Source organism: Vidua macroura, chromosome Z (assembly GCF_024509145.1).
Source record: "Vidua macroura isolate BioBank_ID:100142 chromosome Z, ASM2450914v1, whole genome shotgun sequence".
NCBI lineage: Eukaryota > Metazoa > Chordata > Aves > Passeriformes > Viduidae > Vidua > Vidua macroura.
The window spans coordinates 38,137,388-38,158,357 of record NC_071611.1 but is presented as its reverse complement, the minus strand read 5'-3'; the positions used below and the strand labels follow the sequence as shown (position 1 = coordinate 38,158,357).

The 20,970-nt window shown below is 40.3% G+C and overlaps 1 protein-coding gene across 1 annotated transcript in view; it reads left to right on the top strand.

Annotated features, from left to right (window-relative positions):
- Positions 1–20,970, top strand: part of EGFLAM (EGF like, fibronectin type III and laminin G domains) — a 72,942-nt gene that overhangs the window by 17,401 nt on the left and 34,571 nt on the right. The window contains exons 3-7 of the mRNA XM_054004266.1: positions 156–239; positions 1,375–1,401; positions 5,779–5,896; positions 6,144–6,279; positions 12,662–12,828. Coding sequence (XP_053860241.1) covers positions 156–239; positions 1,375–1,401; positions 5,779–5,896; positions 6,144–6,279; positions 12,662–12,828 — 532 coding nt within the window. The remainder of the gene's footprint in view (positions 1–155; positions 240–1,374; positions 1,402–5,778; positions 5,897–6,143; positions 6,280–12,661; positions 12,829–20,970) is intronic.

The following is a 20,970-nucleotide window of genomic DNA, read 5'->3' as shown; positions in this document are numbered from 1 at the left end:
AGGACTTCAGCTTTTCCTGCATTTGAAAAGGCAGGGGATCATGGGCTCAAATTCTATCCTCAATGTGACAATGATGCAATGGTGCACTCATTCGTAAGTTGTTCTGAAATACTGAGTTATTGCTGTAACTGGTTTGACTATATCTTCTTCCCAAGGTCTTTTACTCAGAAGTTGAAGGTGACAAAGCAGTTAAACAGCTCTCACATGATGTTCCCCTGAGTCTGGATATGATTAGCATGGTGAGTATTTCTTTTCATCAACAATCAGAACACTGGCGCAGAACATGCAAGTGGAAACTTGCAACTGTCTCCTTGTAGTTTTGTCTATGTTGACAAAATATGGTGAGAATACAAGCCCCAGATCTGCTCTGGGTATTGAGCAAAAGGAAATCACAATGTTTTTGTGTTTGAGTGACGCACTTTTTCTCCTTCTTGTCTTACTGTTTTATCATGTAAAACTATTGGAAATTGCTCTCAGCTTCCTAGTACTGGCCTTTGTCAGTAAATCTACTAAAATAGAACTTTTAATCTTAAATGCATGCATTTTCACACATGGAAGGGGTGGAATTGCATGAATCTATGAGGGAGAGCTGCACTATCACTGTATGTGTATTGCAGTATCTGACACAGCTGTGTGAGTTAACACAGAGTGTTTTTGCTTCTGTGTGAGACTGTGGCCTCCTGAAATATGGCTGCTTTAGTTGCAGTTCTGCAAGTTCATATTCTAGAAGATTCCCCCAGCTGCTGGTGGTTATTTTGTTCTTGAAAGGACTACTTTTTGTCATTGCTGTTCATTGTTTTTAAAGTTATGTTTTTTGTTTTATATCTCCTTTGCATTCTTGCTTTGGTTTTTTTTTTTTTTTTTTCATTTTTCCCTTCTCTTTCCTCCTTCCCTTTTTCTGCCCCATTTACTCACTAGAAGTGTGAGTGAGGAGGATACTCAGATTTCCTGCAGGTTTCCATCACTCTGGTTGTCAGTTCTGACTTCTGCAGGATTCTGGGATCACAGTGAATAAAACAATATTGCCATTGTGATATATAATTTCTTTATCCAAGCATTATTTTCTCCCTTCTTATCTTTATCTCGGTATTCCTTTCTCACCTTTTTTGTTTCTTAAAAACTATTTTTGCTTGTACTGCCAAGAAAGATCAAACACTAGTAGGTTTTTTATCTTAATCCTAACAGCAGTACTTCTTAATCACTGGGAGAGGAAAGTCTGTATCCCAGTACTCATGCAGGTGATTAACAGCCACACAGACAGCTATATGCTGCAGCATTGGTCTTGTTTTAATTCCCTGACCCATTATTTATTCTGCTTTTGCCATCACTTTTTATTATTTTAGTTCTTAACAAGTCCTGTTTGCTTTTTCCCAGGGTCAGCTTGAAGGACAAGCAATTTTTGTAAGTATTGCTTCACATGAAACTTAGTCAAGATGTGATTTAAAAGAAAATTGAATGTTTCTGACTTGGTCTGTTCACAGACTCACACACAAAAGTTGATCTCAAATGTTGATTCTATGTAGCACTTATACATGATCTTTTGTGGTCAAAATGTAGCAGATATTAGCCTCAAAAAGCTCAAAATCCACAGGTGAATAAGGTAGCAAAGGAGCCTGTAGGCAAAGTAGCTCCCTTTTTAGCTATGGATAAACCTTTTTCTCAGTAACCAGAGGTATTTATGGATGCCTTGTTTTGATGGAGTAAATTTGTGTAAAAAATGAGATATATTCAGGCAGTGAGGATTTAGAGATGATGGGGATGATCAAGTAGTCAGACAGACAGTAGAAGGGAAGAACAAAGTCTGGCAGTTGGAGAGGAGATGAAGAGGGAAAAACCTAAGCCAGTTCAGAGAGAGCCAAGGAGGAGGAGGAGAAGCACAGGAAGAGGCCAGCCTTGCAACGCCCAGGAGGAAGGAGTGGGAGACTAGCTACTAGTATAAAACAAGTTTGAAAGAAATACCAACTCTCTTAATGGCTTTGCAGCTGGTGAATTAATCAGATTTATTATTTCCAGTCCTGCACTCAGTCCAGTCTACTTCCTCTGAGCAGTAAACAGATTTGGTTTATTGTGAGCAAGAAGCAAGCAGGAGGTGCTTGGGTTTGGATGGGGAAAGGACAGCAATTTCAGTGTTTAACTGAAATCCCTAGCATCAACAGCCTCCTGCAGACTTTTGTTTTCTGAGAGCTATTTTAGGAATAGAGAAATCACACATGGTTGGTGATGCTCACAGAGCTTTTGTGGTCTGAAATAAGGGGAGTTTGGTTGGACTACTGGAGGCTGAGTCCTCAGGATGCACTTGAACCAGGACTATCTGGTTCGATCCTAGCTGAGCTGAGTCTGGATTATGGCATTTCAGAATTGAGCTTCCATGCTGGGCACTTTTTTTCTGCTTGATAAAAATAACACTTCTGAGGGATACTTGTGGAGAAATATGAATAGCTGGGATTAATCAGCTCCCAGCTGTCATTAATCCTCCAGGAAGTGGTGTTCTCGATGAAATGCTTTTTGTTGTATTCATACCAAACTCAACAGAAATCTGCAATAGTTTTGTGGTTAAGTCTGCATAGTTAATGTTTCCATCACTCCTCTCCTGGTGCTGGGTATCACCCTGCTTCCTTCTTGGAGGCTTCTCTGGGCCACGTGGGACTGCTGTAGCAGCAAGAGCTGATTTGCGCTGCCTGTTTCTGTTCATGTGTCTGTGTGTTAGCAAAGTGGATAGTATATTATTGTGTATTATATCATCTGTACTGTAAAGTAGAGATTATGTAAGTGACAGCAGCCAGGGGAAGTGCAGATGCAGTACCATTTAGTATAGGTGGTTGTTCTAACTGGGCATAATATTCAGGAACTCCAGTACACATAAAAAACAAGAAAAATCAATAAAAATTAGTAGGCTTTAAAGGTGGGAGGTTTTAGGTTGGGCACAGAGCCCTGGAGAGCAATATTGCTCCCTGTAAAATCACTAAACATACCAGTACAAAATGGGAAGTGACCAGCTGAGACCAGTAGTTCAGGGAAGGAATTGTTGCCAGGGGAGAGAGTGTCATTAAAATCAGCTCCGTTCCTGCAGCTGTACTGCAATCCAGAGTCTGATGGATTTTGGATTAAAACAAAAACAGAAAACAGACATTCTTCTGGAAAACAATTTGTAATCCTGGTTTCTGGGAGGCAGCTTACTGAGCCTCACAGTTTCAACATACTCGCAGGGCAGGCAAGCTGTGTGGCAGGGCAGGGAGGGATATATAGGATAATCAATGTGAAATTGGCTCCCTTACCACAGAAAAGGCATCACATTGCCTCACCCCATTCAACAATGTGAGATTGTAATGAGAATATCAAATGTCATTTATCAGGATTTTAGCAAGAGAGTCGTGCAAGGCAAGAAAGTGAGGTTGGTGACTATTGAAGCATCATCAGCAATTGAGTGTTGAGTTTGGGGCATCAGGCTTCAAAATATAGAGCTAATCTGAGTGGAGAGGGGACTAAAAAAATGATAGAGATAGCTCTTCCACATACTACCTAATTTTTTATCTATGAGGCCACTCTGTCTCTTCTGAGAGGGACAGAACTTGGGTTTAAGACATGTCTTCTAAAGACAAGCAAAAAAATAAATTAAATATGTACTCCCAGACTACTGGACAGTGGGACACGAGGAACTGTGCTTCTTTTCCAGGATCTGATTTGAAAGTGTTCCTGGTGTGAGGAGGGTATTCCTTGACATTGCCACAGGTCAGGGTAGCTTGATGGTGTCCTGAATTTTTACTTATTCACTGATATCCTGATCCTTGAAGATTAGATGTTTGGTTTCAGAGATACCCACTGTGTGTTCCAGGGCTGTGCCCATGGAGATGGCACTGCCAGAAGGAGGCAGGTAGCCATGTGTATAAAGCATGAGTACACCTTGCTGAGGTTTTGAGGGCACACACGTTGAACTTGCTGAATACCTTAGTAGATATCAGGGCTTTGATCTTGACTGGCCAGCACTCAAAGAAATTCTCTCTGTTCAGTTTATTGTAGACTTGAGTCTGGAGGTAATAATATGAGACACATACATGAATATCTAACTCTCTCCAAGGGCCAAGTTCCTGAATAGTGTGAAAACAATAAGGCAGATAATGAAGGATTTTTCCTCATAAGCATGAGTGTAATAAAGAGGAATACTGTCAGGAAAAAAAATGCACATAGTTTAAGGGCAGACAGACAGTACGTATGTCATGGAGGATAGAAAGGCAGGAGCAGGGGCATCAATTCTGTCACCAGGAGGAGGTCATGGTTTTCAGCAACTGGGTTCTCAGATCACATTGTAAAAGACCTCAGTCCCTTCAGCTATGAGACTGAAAGACCCAGATTAATCTTTCAGAGTGAGCATTCTTGCTGCCTTTCTCTGGACAGTTACTATTCCAGCATTGTTATAATCTCAGATTCATCTCAGACCTATCCAGATCATTCGAGCAGATCAAGGGTGAATGATGGAAAAACATGACAGTGGTCAGGTGGTCCATGTTAATAGGAAATCAGTGTTGGAGCTCCAAAACCATGTCCAGAGAAATGAATGATGGCAGGATGTTGCTGAACAATGTTGTAGTAATAATGTAAGTTCCCCAAAGAGTAGAGAGGAAGTGTTTTTTTTCCAAAAGACCATCAAAAGGAAATTTAGCAGTTAATAAAATTTGGGGATTGTTTACTATTTTAATGTAACTGGAAGTGCAGATTTAAATTCTGTTCCAACATGAAGAAAAAGGAGAACTCTGCATTTTCAAATGCACTGTGACTAATGTGTTTAATATCAGAGAATGAAAACCAGAAGAATAATAGCTGTAAAACAGGTTTTTAAAAAGTGCTTATTTTTCACACTAGAACAGTCTGTGGTATAGAACCTGATATTTCTGTTTCCTTGTATATGCTGTCAAATTCATAATTCTGGGATTAACATAGACATTCCAGGTAGGCTGCAGGTAAAGAATACTCAATTTCTTTACATATGTATGCACTCTCCACTAAAGATCAGATCTAAATGTCTGAGGCTGGTCCATGCTATGTGAAGCAGCCAGTGATGGAATGTAATGTTTTGGTGATGTTTTCTGTTTTCTGGGAGATTTGAACAGGCTCCTCTAAAGAGTATTCATCAGCCCAAGCTCTTCATATGGAGCTGAGCATTGCCTCCTTTACAGTAGTTGTCTGTGGGTTAATCTTTCTGTGTTTGTGGCAGAAGGACAAATAAGGAAAATGCTTACTTCAAGTCAAGGCTGTTAGCTGAGCTCATAAAATTGTGAGAGATGATGGGATAGGGCTCTGCTCCGTGAGAAATTAAGGATCATCAGTTCACACTGCATCAAATTGCTTCACTCTCAGGAGGTTTTATGGCCTCTGAATTTAAAAGAGAAATAAAAACAAGAAAAAAAAAAAAGGGTGGGGGGGGAAACCCACCAGACTGATACTAAATGCTAGCAGTTGGCTCAACTGAGAGAATAATATGTGACTTTGACTTCACCAGTGAAAAAGCTGGATATAAAATGCAAATATCTGCAACCTTATAAGTTATGCTGAGAAATGGGTCCAGGTCAACCTTGTGGATTCCCCTGGGATGAAGCTGCAGCTTGAGAGGAAACATGATTCTATTTGTGTTTGTTGTTTCTGAGCTGTACTGGGCAGGGGACAATCTTCCAAGGAGAGAACAGGGAAAACACCATGTAAGATCCCTGAGTCCCAGCTCACAGCACCATCCCCAGTTACATGGAACTGCTATCACAACGTGCTTGTCTGCTCTTGACTTGGCAGGATGTTGTTATTGGCGACCTGAAGCCAGGCACTCCACATCGCGTTAGCATTGGAGCGTATGGCTGGGCAGGGAAAGGACAGCCCAGCATGCCCAGGGAGGTCACAACTTTATCCCAAGGTAATTCTGCCTGCAGGGCTCTGTTGCAAAACTGGAAGGGCAGATGTCTGTAGCACTCACACCTAAACTCTGCCATGTGCAATATCATGGTGTTTCACTGGTACTTTTCCACATATGTAGGGTTTTAGAGGGGCAATAGCATGAGGGGAGAAGCCTATGAATTTGATTTCCAAGTCTGTGGGTGTTGGGTATTGTGTGTAGCAAGCCAGCTGCTTCTCTAAAACTACTCCTTTGCACTTCTTCTTAGATAAGTGCATGCCTCCTGCGCCACCCTATCAGCCCCAGGTCATGGTGGTTTCTGATTCAGAAGTTGCATTGTCCTGGAAGCCTGGAGTGAGTGAAGGAAGTTCTCCCATCCAGTACTACATGGTGGAGTTTATCAGGCAAGTTTGCTAGTGGAGTCTGAGTTTCAGTGTTTGTGCACTATAGTGTTTTGGGGTTTTTTTAACCTAAACTGCACTATTCAACTGCATATAGATATGATTTATTTACTTACTGTGTATTGTATGCTTAGTTTTCCTCCCAGTGTGTGTTGAATTACCATGGAAATTTAGAGACAAAACCAGAAAGGATCCAATTTGTTATAAAATCACCAATAAGTTGTACTTTCTGATGGAAGAAAAATAAGGTCTGATTTGACCTGTTTCCTCTAATAGCGGCTTGGATTAATGAAGTTTGAAGTTTCTCCTGTAATCAAATGCTGTCAAACCATGCTGAGAAAAGAACGTTTGGCAGAGTGGCTTCCTGGGCTGCTTTAGAAAATAATCTGAGGACTGAAAATTCAGTATGTTGGACAGTTTTACCTGACAAAAGTTATAGAATCATAGAAATACCAGTTTTGGAAAAGACCTTCAAGATCATCCAGCCCAATCATCAACCCAACACTGTAGCCCCTAAATGACTAAATCAGATAACCCAGTGCCAGATCCAGACACCTCTTGAACATAAAGTTGTTTGGGTCTTAAGCTTGCAGGATTTAGACTTGCTTTGTTATGCTAATGCTAATCAAATTTACATGAAATGTTGATCTCTCTGTTTAGATTTGGGGGGGAAAGTGGGATGCTGGTGGGGCACTTTTTTGTTCTTTTGTGATGAACTCTTAAAATTCAGTAGTAGAACTGTACTGTCAGAAGTTTCAAATCAAATTGCTTTTATAAGCTGCATAAAAAGGGCCAGGAGGAGGTGATTGTATCTGCAAGCATGAACAAGTATCTTTACTTGATTGTTCATATGCTTGTTTGAGCTAATATCTGCATACAAATCTATTTATTTTTATTTGCCTCAATGTTAACCCTTACAGTGAGTGTAAAATTCACCCTTTTAATCCTTTGATTGAATACTTGATTATAGGTTTTAGTTGAGGCTCCTGAAAAAGAAAGAATTGATTCTTAAACTACTCTGATCTGTAAAAGGTAAAAAAAAAAATTGTTCTTAAGGAAAACATGGTAATTTTTAAAAAATAATTGTTATTGTTAAATACACAGGAAGAACTTGATTTCAAAATATGGGTACAATCTGGAAGATACTGATACAGCAAAAAGATATTGATATAGCAGAAAGAATACCCAGACTGAAAACCTACTTGTTAACTGATGCACTTTGTATTTGGGCTGAAAGCCCCCATATTTAGTTGGCGGCCATCCCATATTCAGTGCACTGCAAGGCAGGACATGAGGGCTGAAGATATTTATCTCCTTTGTGTAATGTCTGCTGTAGACCTACAGTGAAATTTCTTCAATATCTATTTTTGAACACAATTTTTATCTGAGCTTTTTGCTCTGTCTGCATCTCTTCTCTCTCATTTGCTCAGTTGATGGGGAAGGCATTTTCTTGCATTCTGATTGACTATACAGTGGAACCTGGAGGCTTATGTACACTTCTTCATAGCACCAGGAGCCTGCTAATGGAAGAAGTGGGCACCATCATCTCCATCTGACACACTGAAAGTGCACCCTTGAATGTTTTTGTTCAGCCAGGGAGTGGAAAGCTGCTGTTTAGGTCAAAAGATGCAAGTGATTGAAATTTCAGTATTTCATTGGTTTTGGACTTTGGGAAAGAATTTGCTAACGGCAAAATGTTTTGATTACACTGTTTAGTCTGAGGTTTAAAGCTAAGTTGAAAGTGCCTTTGTTAATCTTGGGATAATGCTCTCTTAGACTTGGAAGCTTGGTTGTATATTTGGAGTAAGTTCAATGAGCCATAAGCCCTAATGGCAGCTAAAGGTAAACATATAACTTTAAGCTTCGTTGTCTTTTGCTGCATATAGTTTTAATTACTATAAAATGTATTATCATGAGTTAAAGCTAGTAAATTAAACCAATGTAAGACTAAAACAAATCAGTTCAAGTAAATTAGTATCAGGTCCTCTTATGTCAAAGAAATACACCATTATCCTGTGATTTTGCAAAATTAATAACTTTCTAATGCAAATCTGTAATTTTGCCTTGGCATAGCAAAAATGTCTAAAAACTATGACATTGTTTAAGTAATTTCCATCTCCTTAGAATTAACTTTATGATTTTAACCATAGGAAAAACTTTCGACAAAGCACTCCTCTCAATTGCTCGGCTGTGATACTGGGAAAATTCAATGCATTCATGAAAACTCAGTATATTAATTGTTTTGAGATACCAGAATCTAATCAGAACCAGAGCTAGCCTGCATCCTGTCTTTAATCAGGGTCTAAAATTGGTGCTTTATTTAAGCACTTGCCTAAGGGATTTCCCTTGGGACCAAAGAAAGTAGTTGGTTCACTACAGGCAGTGGAGGGTTGCAGGCAGCTTCAGATATAAGATGAGCTGAGCTAATTCAGGCTCTTCTGTGCTGCTGACTAAGAGAGGATGCTAAGGAGATCACTTGTCTAAACGCTGAAAGTCCAGAGGGAGACTGTAGGACTCACTCTTCACTGGATAGTTCTAAAGGAATGTGCAATAGAATATGTTAAAATCAAAATATATATGTCTGTGCAACTTTGTAGGCTCAGTGTAAATATTTTATTGGTTAACAGTGAGAAGTATTTAATTAAAAATTACATTTTTATGAAAGTTTTTAAAGCAAGACCCTAGACTTAAGCATATGAGCTTAGGTGTTTTTCCTAAAGATGCTATGCAAAATTAATTCTTAAAAATGTCTTGGATATTTTCACTCAAATACTCCAAATACTCAAAATTTTAAACTGTTGAATGCCTACATGATCTTTTAAACTTGGTGATTAACTTATCTGAATTTTTATAGCCACACAGCAGCTACAGAACCACAGGGGATTAGCAGCACATGCCCTAAAACAATCAGGTCACCTTTTTTTCATCTCATTGGTATGTAGATGAAATCAAAAGCTTTTAATATTAATCTTGGCATGCAAAGGAAAATTTTCAGTATCTTGGTAGTGACATGAAACTTCTGCTGCAATGAACTAGGCAGGTTCTGCTGATAAAACTGGGAGATTTATTAGTATTCAGATGTTAGGGTGGTGCAGATTCAGCATAGTGTTGTGCACAGATTTCTTGATTAGTTTGAAGCCTTCCCTCTCCCTCCCAGAAAAATCCCTGAATTCATTCCCTGATGAACTGTCTGTCTCTGGCACTGCACTGAACCAGACAGTCATTGTTTGCTTTTGTTTGCAAAGAACCTGAAACAACAGATCTGACCAGGGAGACACCTCCCAGTGTCTAGGAAAAAATACTTTTAATACTGTTTCCCTGATTATTGCATGAAACAGATATATCTGACTCAGTATTTAGCTCACTGCTTGTGAGATTAACTCCTTGAAAAGGCAACTGATGAAGAAAGAGGAGTGAAAGATATAAGGGAAGAACTGCTTAACCACATTAGATAGCATCAGAAGAATATCTAACAAGAGAATGAGTTACCAAAATTGTCCACTTTTCCTTTCCTCACAGCTGACCTGGCATATCAGTTGATCTATTTTGTACAAAGTGTCACAATGATGTGAAATAATAATAGTTACTAAAAATAATTTAATATAGTGCAGTATATTATACAAGAGATTTCTCTATTGTAAATGATGATGTATTGTACTTGTCATCACACTTATTATTTGCTAGAATACTTTTTAAAACCATTTTAAGATAAACTTTCCCCTTGATATGAGTATGAATACAGCATGGAAGAACAATCAGAAATGTTAGAAAATTGGATTGCTAGAGGGTGCCTCACACTTAAATAATTTCCAGGTGATTTTAAAAGGAAGTTCAAGTGACTATAAAATTGCTGTTCTCTGCATCAGAAAGAATTCCCTTCTTGAATTGAATAATTTCCCAAGTTACAACATAAAGCAATAATCCAAAATTTTTGGGTACATTTGGCATGGAATTCTGCCCTTGATTTATACCTATCCAGTCCTATTTGCTTTAGCCATATATTTATTATTTTAAAACCACTATGACTTGTGTTCGATTTTTTCTGCATAGTATTTATGTGTTGGAGTTGCACAGCTGCAACTGTGAGCAGGCAATGTCCATGGAAGTTGTCTGATTTCCCCATTCACAGATACAATGCTTGGTGCTGCCCTGCAAGGTGTTGTCCGCTGTGTTGGGGAAGGTACTGCTGCAGGAAAATGGGAGAAGTGGTAACAGAATGAACACTTCCAGTGTAAAAGTTGACAACACACTGAAATACAACATAAAAAAACAAGACCATGGAGACAGTTTTCAACAAAATGTTCTCATCTCAGGGAACATGGGAGCTGGCTTGCCCTGGATGCACTCACCAGCTGAATTTGTGTTCCTTTCCCCATCTGTTTGCCATGTTTTCATCTCATACTGTTTTGTTCACACAGGAAGCATTCTGGAGAAGTAGCAAAGGTCAAGTGATAAATCTCCCTCTTTCCTTCAGCTGCAGATCCTTACATGTTTGCAGGCATTTCCTTTATTATAAACTTCTGCACAGTCAGTGTATTTGAAACCTAGCCTGCTATTTGTGTTATCTCCTAGATCTTTTTAGGGTGCAATGCCTCCTTTGGGTCCCTTCATCAAAGGTGTGTTGTTTCCACTTGGGTGGACACATGGGCAAGGTCTTGAGGCAGCTCTTGAGCTAGTAGGAATTCCTTGGATAGGAATTAGAACCATAAAAGGATGTGTACAGGAAAATTGAAAACACTGCTAAGCAAGCCTTTGGAAGGAGGCAGTGTTAACAGCTTTCATTTGGAAAACGCTATATATTTTCATTTTGGCCCCGGCATCAAAAGCTCAGAGGAGGGCAACAATGGAAGGGTAGCCAAAATAAATGCTCTTCTGTCTACCAGGAAATGGTGGTGAAGGGTGACTTAAGACGGTCTGTTTAGCTATCATTATGTCTTGTGCATTTTTATGATTTTGTTTTTATTTTTAGCAAAATAATGAAATACTCACATCCTGTGTGCCACTGTGCACTTGAGACAGGCACCTGGGAACTGCTGCTTTGCCACTGCATTTGCCATGGTGGCACAAAGCAATGGACTTCAGTGATCAATACATCTTGTATTGACCACTAAAAAAACCATACATTAACTTTGGCATTTCCTTCCAGCTGAAAATAAACAAATACAAAATGCCTGCCTTGTGCTATAATTTTTAATTTGAAGACTGTTGGAGACATTTGCAGCTAGTCCTGTGTAAACACTGGTAGATCCAGGGTGCACTTGGAGGTTATTTCCTGTAATAAATATTGCAATAACAGTGGAATAATTTTCTCTGAAAGCTATTTCTGTCCTTATTTTACTTTCATTAACTTTAATTTTAATATTTTGGGTGGCCTAGAATGAATGTTTACATTATTATGTTGTTTGTATTTGTTGAGCTTCTTATTTTGTTTTCTCTTTGATAAGAAGAGGCCACTTTTGTAGAGAGTGGAATTGGTGTGAAAGCATCAGAATACTCTCTCAGAGTACTTGAATCACCCACCCCTTTACAATGTTCCTGTATGCATGAACTTAAAACACTCGATAACAAACTGCCATGTGAATGTTTACACTGGTTTCACTTGAAATATAATGGCACTTAGAGAGGTACTTATTGGCAGTTGGCTTCCAGTATGAATCAGGAGTTAACCAGGGATTGTCCAAAAGCAGCTATAGGAATGTCGTTACAAAATCCAGGTACATAGGCCATGTTCTCTACATTATTGTTCTGTGGGTTTTGTGGGTTGTCTGTTTTTGTGGTTTTTATTTATTTATTTATTTATTTGTTTGGGTTTTTTTTTTGTGGGGGGGGTGTTTTTTTTTTTGTCTGTTTTTCTGAAGAGAAGACTTTGGCTCTGTATGTTCCTATGTGAGTGGATTAACCTGATTACCTGGGAGATCAAATGTTGGATTCCCATCTTGCTAATGGTTGTATATGTTTGAAGGGACTTACTGGCATTAGAACACAAACTCCTAGAAATAAATCAAGATCTTTCCCTCTATTACCCTCTATTGCCTTATACAGCCACATAGGGAGGTGGGAACTGCTAATAGACTCCTACTTGAAAACTCTAAATCCAAAATCCACAAAACAGATACACTTAAGTGGATTTGTCAGTTGGTCCTTGGCTTTATAAGTAAAATCTGAGTGATTGGGTTTGTATGATTATGCAGTTTTGACATCAAAGGCTTCACAGCTTGGTAATGGTGGGTTGCACAGTCTGATCCTTTAAGAGTGAAGGGTTTCAGTGATGATTTAGTAGATTTCTGTCTCATTTATTAGTGTATTCCCTAGAAAAGTATAAATGTAGCTAATTTATACAGCCAGCTTTAATTATTCAAGATCTGGTCTTTGTTTGATCCTCAAGGCCAGACCTTGACAGCAACTGGACGGTAATAAAAGAGCAGATCCAGATGGAGTCCATGGTTCTCAAAGGACTTCTCCCAAACACGAAGTATCAGTTTGCCATCCGAGCAGCAAACTCCTTTGGATCCAGCCCTGCCAGTGCACCGAGCGACATCATCCGCACATTCAGTGAGTACAACCACCTTTCTGCTATTAAAGCTAAACAAAAATGAAGTATATCTGAAAATAAAGTGTATCTGAGGTATCTGTGAAGGCCTGCTGGTGGAAAGAGTTGCTCTCCATTCTGACACCTCTCACTCCTGTCTGAGGAGCTTGCAGCAAGCACCCTGTGAAAGTCAAGCCATGAGCAAAGATCTGAAAAGACCCAGGCAGCATCACTCTTATGCCATTTCTTTGCTCTGGAGGTCATTGACAGGTATTTTTGGATTGCTACTTTCTGAATTTTGTGCTGGCTTCATGCAGTACAAATAAGTGAATATCATGGGGAGAAATGAGAGAGACAAAGTCTATTGTTCATTTTTTCTGTTCTTTGAAGCTGAACCTTATTTATTACATTTATAATTTCAGCAACTCAGACCAAATTAAACTTGTACAGTTTTCTGAGGAGTAAGACTCTTAACTATTAGCACAGTCATGAAAATAATGATATAAGGAAATAAGCACCCCTTTTTGATCAGAAGCTGCATAGCAAAAATATTCTGTGAACTTGCCGACATGCTAACTTGTTAACTATTATATTTACATTTCTGTAGCAATACAGATCATGCACACTGCAGTAAGTGTTGGTCCAGTTGCTACTGGGCTTCCTCAGGATGCAATCCTCTGCCAGTACCAGTGTCTCTGTAGGCTGACTTTAAGGGGCTGTTGCTCCTCATCACACCCAAATTCCTAGCTTGCATGTGAGAATTCCAACCAAGCCAACACAGAGCATATTGGGAATTGCTCAAATCACATCTTCTAATAGCAAAAACCCAATGTCATAAAGAGGAACAATGGAGGAAACAGAGCCAAAGCCAGCAAGGTATGGGGACTAACTGAGCTAAATCATTAATGTTCCAAAATTTTTCTATAAAAATGTGTATCAGTACTTTTAAGTTTAAGTGCCCTTTTTTTTTTTTTATTATTTTCTCACTCTCTCAATTGCAAACTATCTCCAATTAACTAGTGAAAGTGAGCAGCAAATATTCAGGTAGGACTGTGATCTCTGCTTAGTGATCCACCAATTTAACCTGATAAAGATTGCTTTCTAAACTGCCTCTCTGTTGTGGAATCCCTTTTTTCATTGAGTCTTATATGGCAGTTTTAAGTTTTCCTTTTGTCCCTCTGTCATAAATTCAGTCACTCGAACAGTTTGCATGTAGTTTGCCATGGCTGCTGAGCTCGCAGTTTAACTTCTGAAGTAAATGTTTGTGAAAATTTTGTGCAGTGTACTCTGGAGCTCCTCAGCCCATGGATCCTCCAGGGTCAACTCCTGCTGCCTCAGCCACACATGTGCTCCTTGGTATCTTGTTTATTTTTGGATGTTAACAGCTGCATCCTTTGGTCAGAAAAAGATAAAGTGTTTAGGTCTATTAATAAGGGTGGAATCATCTTCATGCTGAGGTTATTACTGCAGTACTCCAGGGAAGGCACTTTGCCTTGGAAACTGCTTGTTCTGCAGAGGCCTGCCAAAATGTCTCTAGAGCATGGGTTTCTGTCATTTCACAGCTTGGAATCAAATTCACATCTGGTATGCATAAGCACTGATTTCTAGAAAGGTTCATAAGGGACATTAGTTTGGTTCTCTGTGCCTGGGTCAGACCTGAAAATTCAGTATATTATGCATTTTGCACTGATCTTTGCTTGGGCTTAAAAAGCTGGCCCAGGATAGGCGCATCAGTGCTGCAGTGGCTGAGAGGTTGGTTTCCCTGCTCCAAGGGCCTAGCAGTACTTGGCAGAGACCCTCATGACCAGGCAGAGCTCCTGCAGGCCAGGGCCATGTCATGCCTGTGATGTGCTCCAGCCCTGCTCCAGACTTGTACTTGGGGCTACTTTGGCTCTCTGGACCCTTTGGCAAATGCAAATGTTGTTCTTTTGAAAGTGTGCTATTTGAAAATAGGCTTAAAAACGGCATATAGCCACTATGCATGAAAACCTGCATTATCTTGTGGATACCTGTCATCACAACAAGCAGATTTGTGCAGAGCAAGGAGTGTTGCTCAAAAGTGTCAGGGATGCATACCTTTAGAAATAAATTATTTGCTTTTCTGAAGGGAGGAGTGTAGCTGAGATGATAACCTAGCTGATAGCAGCTCTCACTTGTCTCTACTTGTGATGTCTGTGTAGGAGACTGACTTGATGTTAACCAGATACACAAGTACTCTGTATGTTAGTAGAAAAGCTAAACTTTTATTGGGAGAAAATTGTTCTTCATTAAAGCTGTGCATAGCCTGAACATTTATTTTTCCCCAAAACATTAAAAATCACTGAAGAATGATTCAATGGACAAGTTTCAGAAAAAAAACAGGAACGGAAAAAAATCCCAAACTACTGTGCTCAAAGGCATCCAGTCAAAACTCAGTCCTAATTCATATTATGTATCTGAAGGTACCCTCCTGCTTCTAGCAGCCAGAAAGCCCAGAATTTTGGTCCAGTTAATCACTCACTTCAGTTGCTCAGGTGTTAATGTTCAGCAGATTTGAGGTCCTCAAAGTTTTGTGGTTTTCATCCTTCACTGCAGGAGGACATGTGCCATTCACAGACACCTGATGATAGTCCCCTGGGGCTGGCTCAGGTGGTACCAGTTGCTTGACTGTCTCAAAGTGCCAGTGAGTGACCTATTAGTCACCTGCATTTTTGAGAGGTGCCAGACAGCTAGCATCTCCAAAACTGAAGCGCCTTTTTTCTTCAGAGAGCACATCATAAGAATTACTACCTTCATTACTACTGTTGTTCCTCCTTCCACCTAAGCAGTGAAACATGCTACATGCCACAGATTTTTGGTGCTATTTTCTGCCTACCTATGTATTCTTCAGAAATTCCTGAAATATCTTAGAAAACTGGCAGAAGTTATGTCTGACTCCTTTGCATTACATTTAGCTCACACGGTGCTGGCACTAAGGTCCTTAGTGTGTTTGGATTTCAAAAATTTGCAATTTTACACTTGTCTATGCTGGATTTTTTATGCATGACTTGACATAGTAGTGCTTTTCTCACATTTATTTTAATTGATTAACAAATTCCCAACATTACCTCAAATGCAGAGGACCATTAGGGTCCATGATGTCTTACAGAGGTTCTCTTGCAGCTCTTGTAGGCAAGCTGAGGCAGAGATTAGTCCATGCTACATGGGGATGTTTTCTGTTGTGGTTTATCTCATTCTCACAGATAGTTCACTCATTTTTTTTTTAAAATGGAGGTGGATTTGCACTACTCCTGACTGCATTGTTTCAGATCAGCATAGGAAAACCGTTGCTCCCCTAAAGGGATGCTGACAGTATCACCTAATGTGATAGACCTCCCAAGGTCCTTGAATATAGAACATGTGGCCTTGATTATAAGCAGTTACCCCCTTACTTACTAAAAAATGCATGCTTTGTTAATTGCTTCATTTTCAGGGAGTAAAGAGAGGGCAAGTTTCCCCAAAGGTTCTCATTTATTTGTGATTTGGTTTCATTAATTTTTTTCTAGAGAGAAATTATGCAATAAATCAATTTTTTGTTGCCTTTCTTAATTATAGTTGCAGGTTGTGGATGTTTCACCTACATGGTTGTTGGGATTTTGTTGTATAAAATCTTTCAAAATGTCATGGACAATTCACTGAAAAATAAAAATTGCACATATTCAGTTTAGAAACAACAAAATAAACTGTCCCAAAGAATAATAAAAAAATGTCATCACCTGTATTGCTTAAATATCCTTCATCTCCTCAGGAAACAGATGGGGTTTGCACTGTGCCTGCAAGGTCACCAGCCTTGGGCTTTACCAGATCAACAGAGGAAGTGTCTTCTCCACAACAAATGTGACAGAAGTGACTGCTTAAGCAGGGCACATCCCTTCCTCTGGTCCTGGCTGTCACTGCCAGGATCACACAGAGCAGGGCATTGCCACAGATGCTTATGTATTCTGCATGGAGCTTGAATGTGTCAGCTGAGGCTCAGGCACAAATAAAAGGGCAGTCTCTGGGGCCCAAACCTTGATTTAAATGGTGGTAATGTGTCCTGGAGATAATAAATGGAGAAAGTTTTCCACAGAACTGTTTCCCACACACCTCCAGAGAATTTACAAAAGCAGTGTTGGTAGTTGTAGGGACAGTGACAAAAAGCAAGGGACAGGCCAAGCAACAGGCAGCGTCACACTGTGAGTCACTGAAAAGCATAAAACGTGTTTTAAAATGTTCCCGATGTATTTTGAATTAAGAAACCCCTCCTGTGGGGGGTTCTGTATGAAGCCAGTCAGTCTGTTAATACTTCCATTCAATCTGTCTCTTACAGTGCCCCCTGTTCTACCTCCTACCCTCTCTCATGTCTCTTCATGAGTAGGATGATGGCAACATAATCAGCAAAACAGTAGTTTTTGCAGCTTTATATTTGTTTTGAGAAGGATTTCTGTAGTATAACTTAATCCCTAATTATTTGTAAAGAAGCTGTCTAAAGTTCATGACCCCCACAAGTTCTTAAATTATTTGTAAAACAGGATTATAGGACCTGGTAGAAGGTCTTATTCAGACTTCATCTCCTTGTACACTGGAACACTGATTTAATTAAATATAGCCTGCTTATAATCTCTGCAGTCATTGTTTTGGTATTTGCAGAGTACCACTTTGCTTAATTGTCCCTGATTTACCACCCATTACAAGATGAGCTCTCCAGGAAAGCAACACAGTGTACTTAAGAGATGGGCTGATGTAGTAGTTTATCTACAAAAAGTTCTGTTAATTTCTCTGCATCCTGTTTTGTAGTTATATTGCATCACATCACATGTGGCTATCATGTTATGTCCAGTGAGCAAAAACCAAATGTAGGGAAGAACAAGGCAGCTGAGAAGCCAGTGGTCTGATACCTCATCAGTCATGTGTGTACTCACCTATGTAAGTTCAGACATGGTCAGGAGTCCATCCAGCAGCTGCATTGCTCCCAAGTGCATTACATGTTACCAAAGCTGCTCACAGATCAGCAGGTAGAGAAATGTAGCTGGCTGAAATGCAGATAGCTAGAGTCAGGAAGGGGAAAAATTGGAGAGTCGGAGACCTATGGATATTAGGACATCTTCTGAAGTCACATTTATTCTGGTGACACCAAACTTACATAGTGAATGTCTTTGAAGAAGGGCCTCAAAGCAGTTTTTCTACCAGACACAATTAGCCATACCTTCTTTGTTCTCTCCAGGCTCTAAATGTTGTACCAGTTAATAACATGAAAGGAACCATTGTCTGATTTAAAATAGTGGGTACATTTGGTCTCCCACGGTCTTCTGTTGGAAAAGCATGGAGCATTTTGATCTGCTGGATGAAAGAGGCACACCTGCTGTTTGGAGAACTGCCAGTCTCTCCTAAGCTACCATGTTTCATTGCATGCTGGTGGTTATTAATGTGTTTTAGTGATAACCACTCAAAACAGGACAGTTAAATTTCTGTGAAACTGGCATGACATTAAAATCATGCCCATACATGCAAGTGTGTTTATCTGAATATGAATTTGAGATCTAACGTTCTCCTACATATAGATTCTTCATTTTCTGCATTGCTTCACTCCTGCCATTCTTATCGAATTTACATCCCATTAAGCCAATAAAATGTTTGATTGGAAAGAGAAAAAAATATGACAGCATTTTGACCATAACAGATGTTTATTTTGCAGCTTATAAGTTCTATGTTAGAAAATGGAGTTTGTTTATTTCAGCTTATTTGAGTACAGATTAGATTGTTTCCCTTGACACATCATTGTGAGTTTTCCTTTGTTTATTCCCAAATTATCTTTATGGCTTCCATTGCTGTTAGGCAAATTATACTTCTATTCATTGAAAGAACAAAATTAGCTGTGAAATACTTTCAGACATATAGTATTAAGGTAATAAGCAATAGTGTAGGAAATGATACAACTTCTAAAATTTTTAACTAACTTCATTTAGGGTTTTTCTTCATCTTTGCCCTGGGGGGAAGGGAATGGAAGTTTCTTTTTAAGAGACTGTTCCCTGGGCAAGGCCTGATGAGCTTGACATCTCAATGGACAAGGAGCTGCCAGAGGATGCACAAGGAATAAGTGACCATTAACAAACATCAGTGCCTGATCTTCCTCCCTGGTGTGTCAGAGACATCATCTTCCCAGGGAGGTGGTAGAGTTACCATCCCTGGACATGTTTAAAAAAAGACTGGATGTGGCACTCTGCCATGGTTTAGTTGATAAGGTGGTGTTAGATCATAGGTGGGCCTTGATGATGTCAAAGGTCTTTTCCAACCTAGTTAATTCTGTGATGCTGTGATTCAGTGAGCTGAAAATTGCTGCGAATGCTGGGAGCTGAGTTAGTGCTGCCCCTTCCAGCAGTGTCAAGGTGTGAGCACGATGAAGCTGAACATCTCTTTCCCAGCCACTGGCTGCCAAATGCTCATTGAAGTGGACAATGGGTGCAAACTAAGAACATTTTATGAGAAATGAACGGCCACAGAGCCATTCTGATTCCCTTGGTGAGGAGTGGGAGGGATATGTTGTCTGGATCAGTGATGACAAAGGTTTCTCCATGAAGCAAGGTGTCCTGCCTCACAGATGTGTCTGCCTTCTGCTCAGCAAGGTGCCTTCCTACTATCACCCCAGAAGAACTGGAGAGAGAAAGTGCAAATCCGTTTGTGGTTGCATTGTTGATGCAAACTTGAATGTCCTGAACTCTGTCATAGTGAAAAAGAGTGAAAAGGGCATTCTGGGGCTGACTGACACAACCCTGTCATCTTGGTCCCAAGAGGACCAGCAGAATGCCCAGCCTGTCTGAGAAGGATGACATTTGCCAGTATGTTGTGAGGAAGCCTCTGAACAAGGGGGGCAAGAAACCCTGAACCAAAGCTCCTAAAATCCAGTGACTAGGGACGACGCAAGTTCTGCAGCATAAGCGCAGGCATATTGCTCTGAAGAAGCAGTGCACTCAAAAGAACAAGGAGGAAGCAGCAGTATACAAAGCTCTTGGCCAAGAGAATGAAGGAAGCCAATGAGGAATGCTGGGAGCAAACTGTGAACTGGAGCTGGCTTTCTTCATTGAGAGTTTCTACATCTAAATCAAGGCAGAAGTAAGGACATTGTATGTGATACTAAAAAGATATTGTACATGATATTACCAATAAATCCCTTTTGTGGTGAACTTTAAAGAAAACCCCCAACATTAAAGCCAAAATAAAATCATCCCAACACAGAACAAAAATGAACAATTTGCATAAAATTCACTCCTTGATCCTTCACCACAGTTACAAGAAAAATTCCCCATGATCATTCTACTCTATAACACTTAACACTTTTCAGTACTTGCTCTGCCCATTACTTCTCCCAGTTACTGTCCTTATCTTAAAATCTTCATGACTGCCCACATTCTCCAGTAAGAAGACTGGGTTAACCTGGGCCAGATGCCAGGCCCCCACCAAAGCCCCTCTCTCTCTCCTCTCCACAGCTGGACAGAGGAGAAAAAAATTATGAAGGTTCATGTGTTAAGGTAAGGACCTGTAGAGATCACTCATCAAATATCAGGCATGGGCAAAACAGGCTCCACTTAGAGATATGAAGTGAATTTTTACTAACAAAATCAGAGCAGGATAATGAGAAGTAAAAGAAACCCTAAAAAACATGTTCCCCCATCTCTCCATCCCAGCTCTACCTCTTACCGCAGCAGTGCAAGGAGACAGGGAATGGGGATTGTGGTCAGTTCATCACCCGGGCTTCTCTCCCTGCTGAGGGAGAGGAGGAGTCATTCCCCTGCTGCACCGTGGGGTCCCTCCCACGGGAGACAGTTCTCCATGAACTTCTCCAGCATGGCTCCATCTCATGGACAGCAGCCCCCTGCAAATTACTGCAGTGTGAGTCCATCCCATGGACAGCAGCACCCTTCAAACACTGCAGCAGTGGGTCACTCTTCTGTGGGGTGCAGGCTGCTCCAGCCTGGGAGCAGGGCCCTCTTCCCACAGATCTCCCACAGGCTCACAGGCTCCTCTCAGGCACCTACCTGCTCTGGCATGGGCTCCTCCAGGGGCTGCAGGTGGATCTCTGCATTCCTGTGGACCTCCCTGTGCTGCAGGGGCACAGCTGCCTCACCAAGGGCTGCACCAGGGGCTGCAGGGGAATCTCGGCTCTGGTGCCT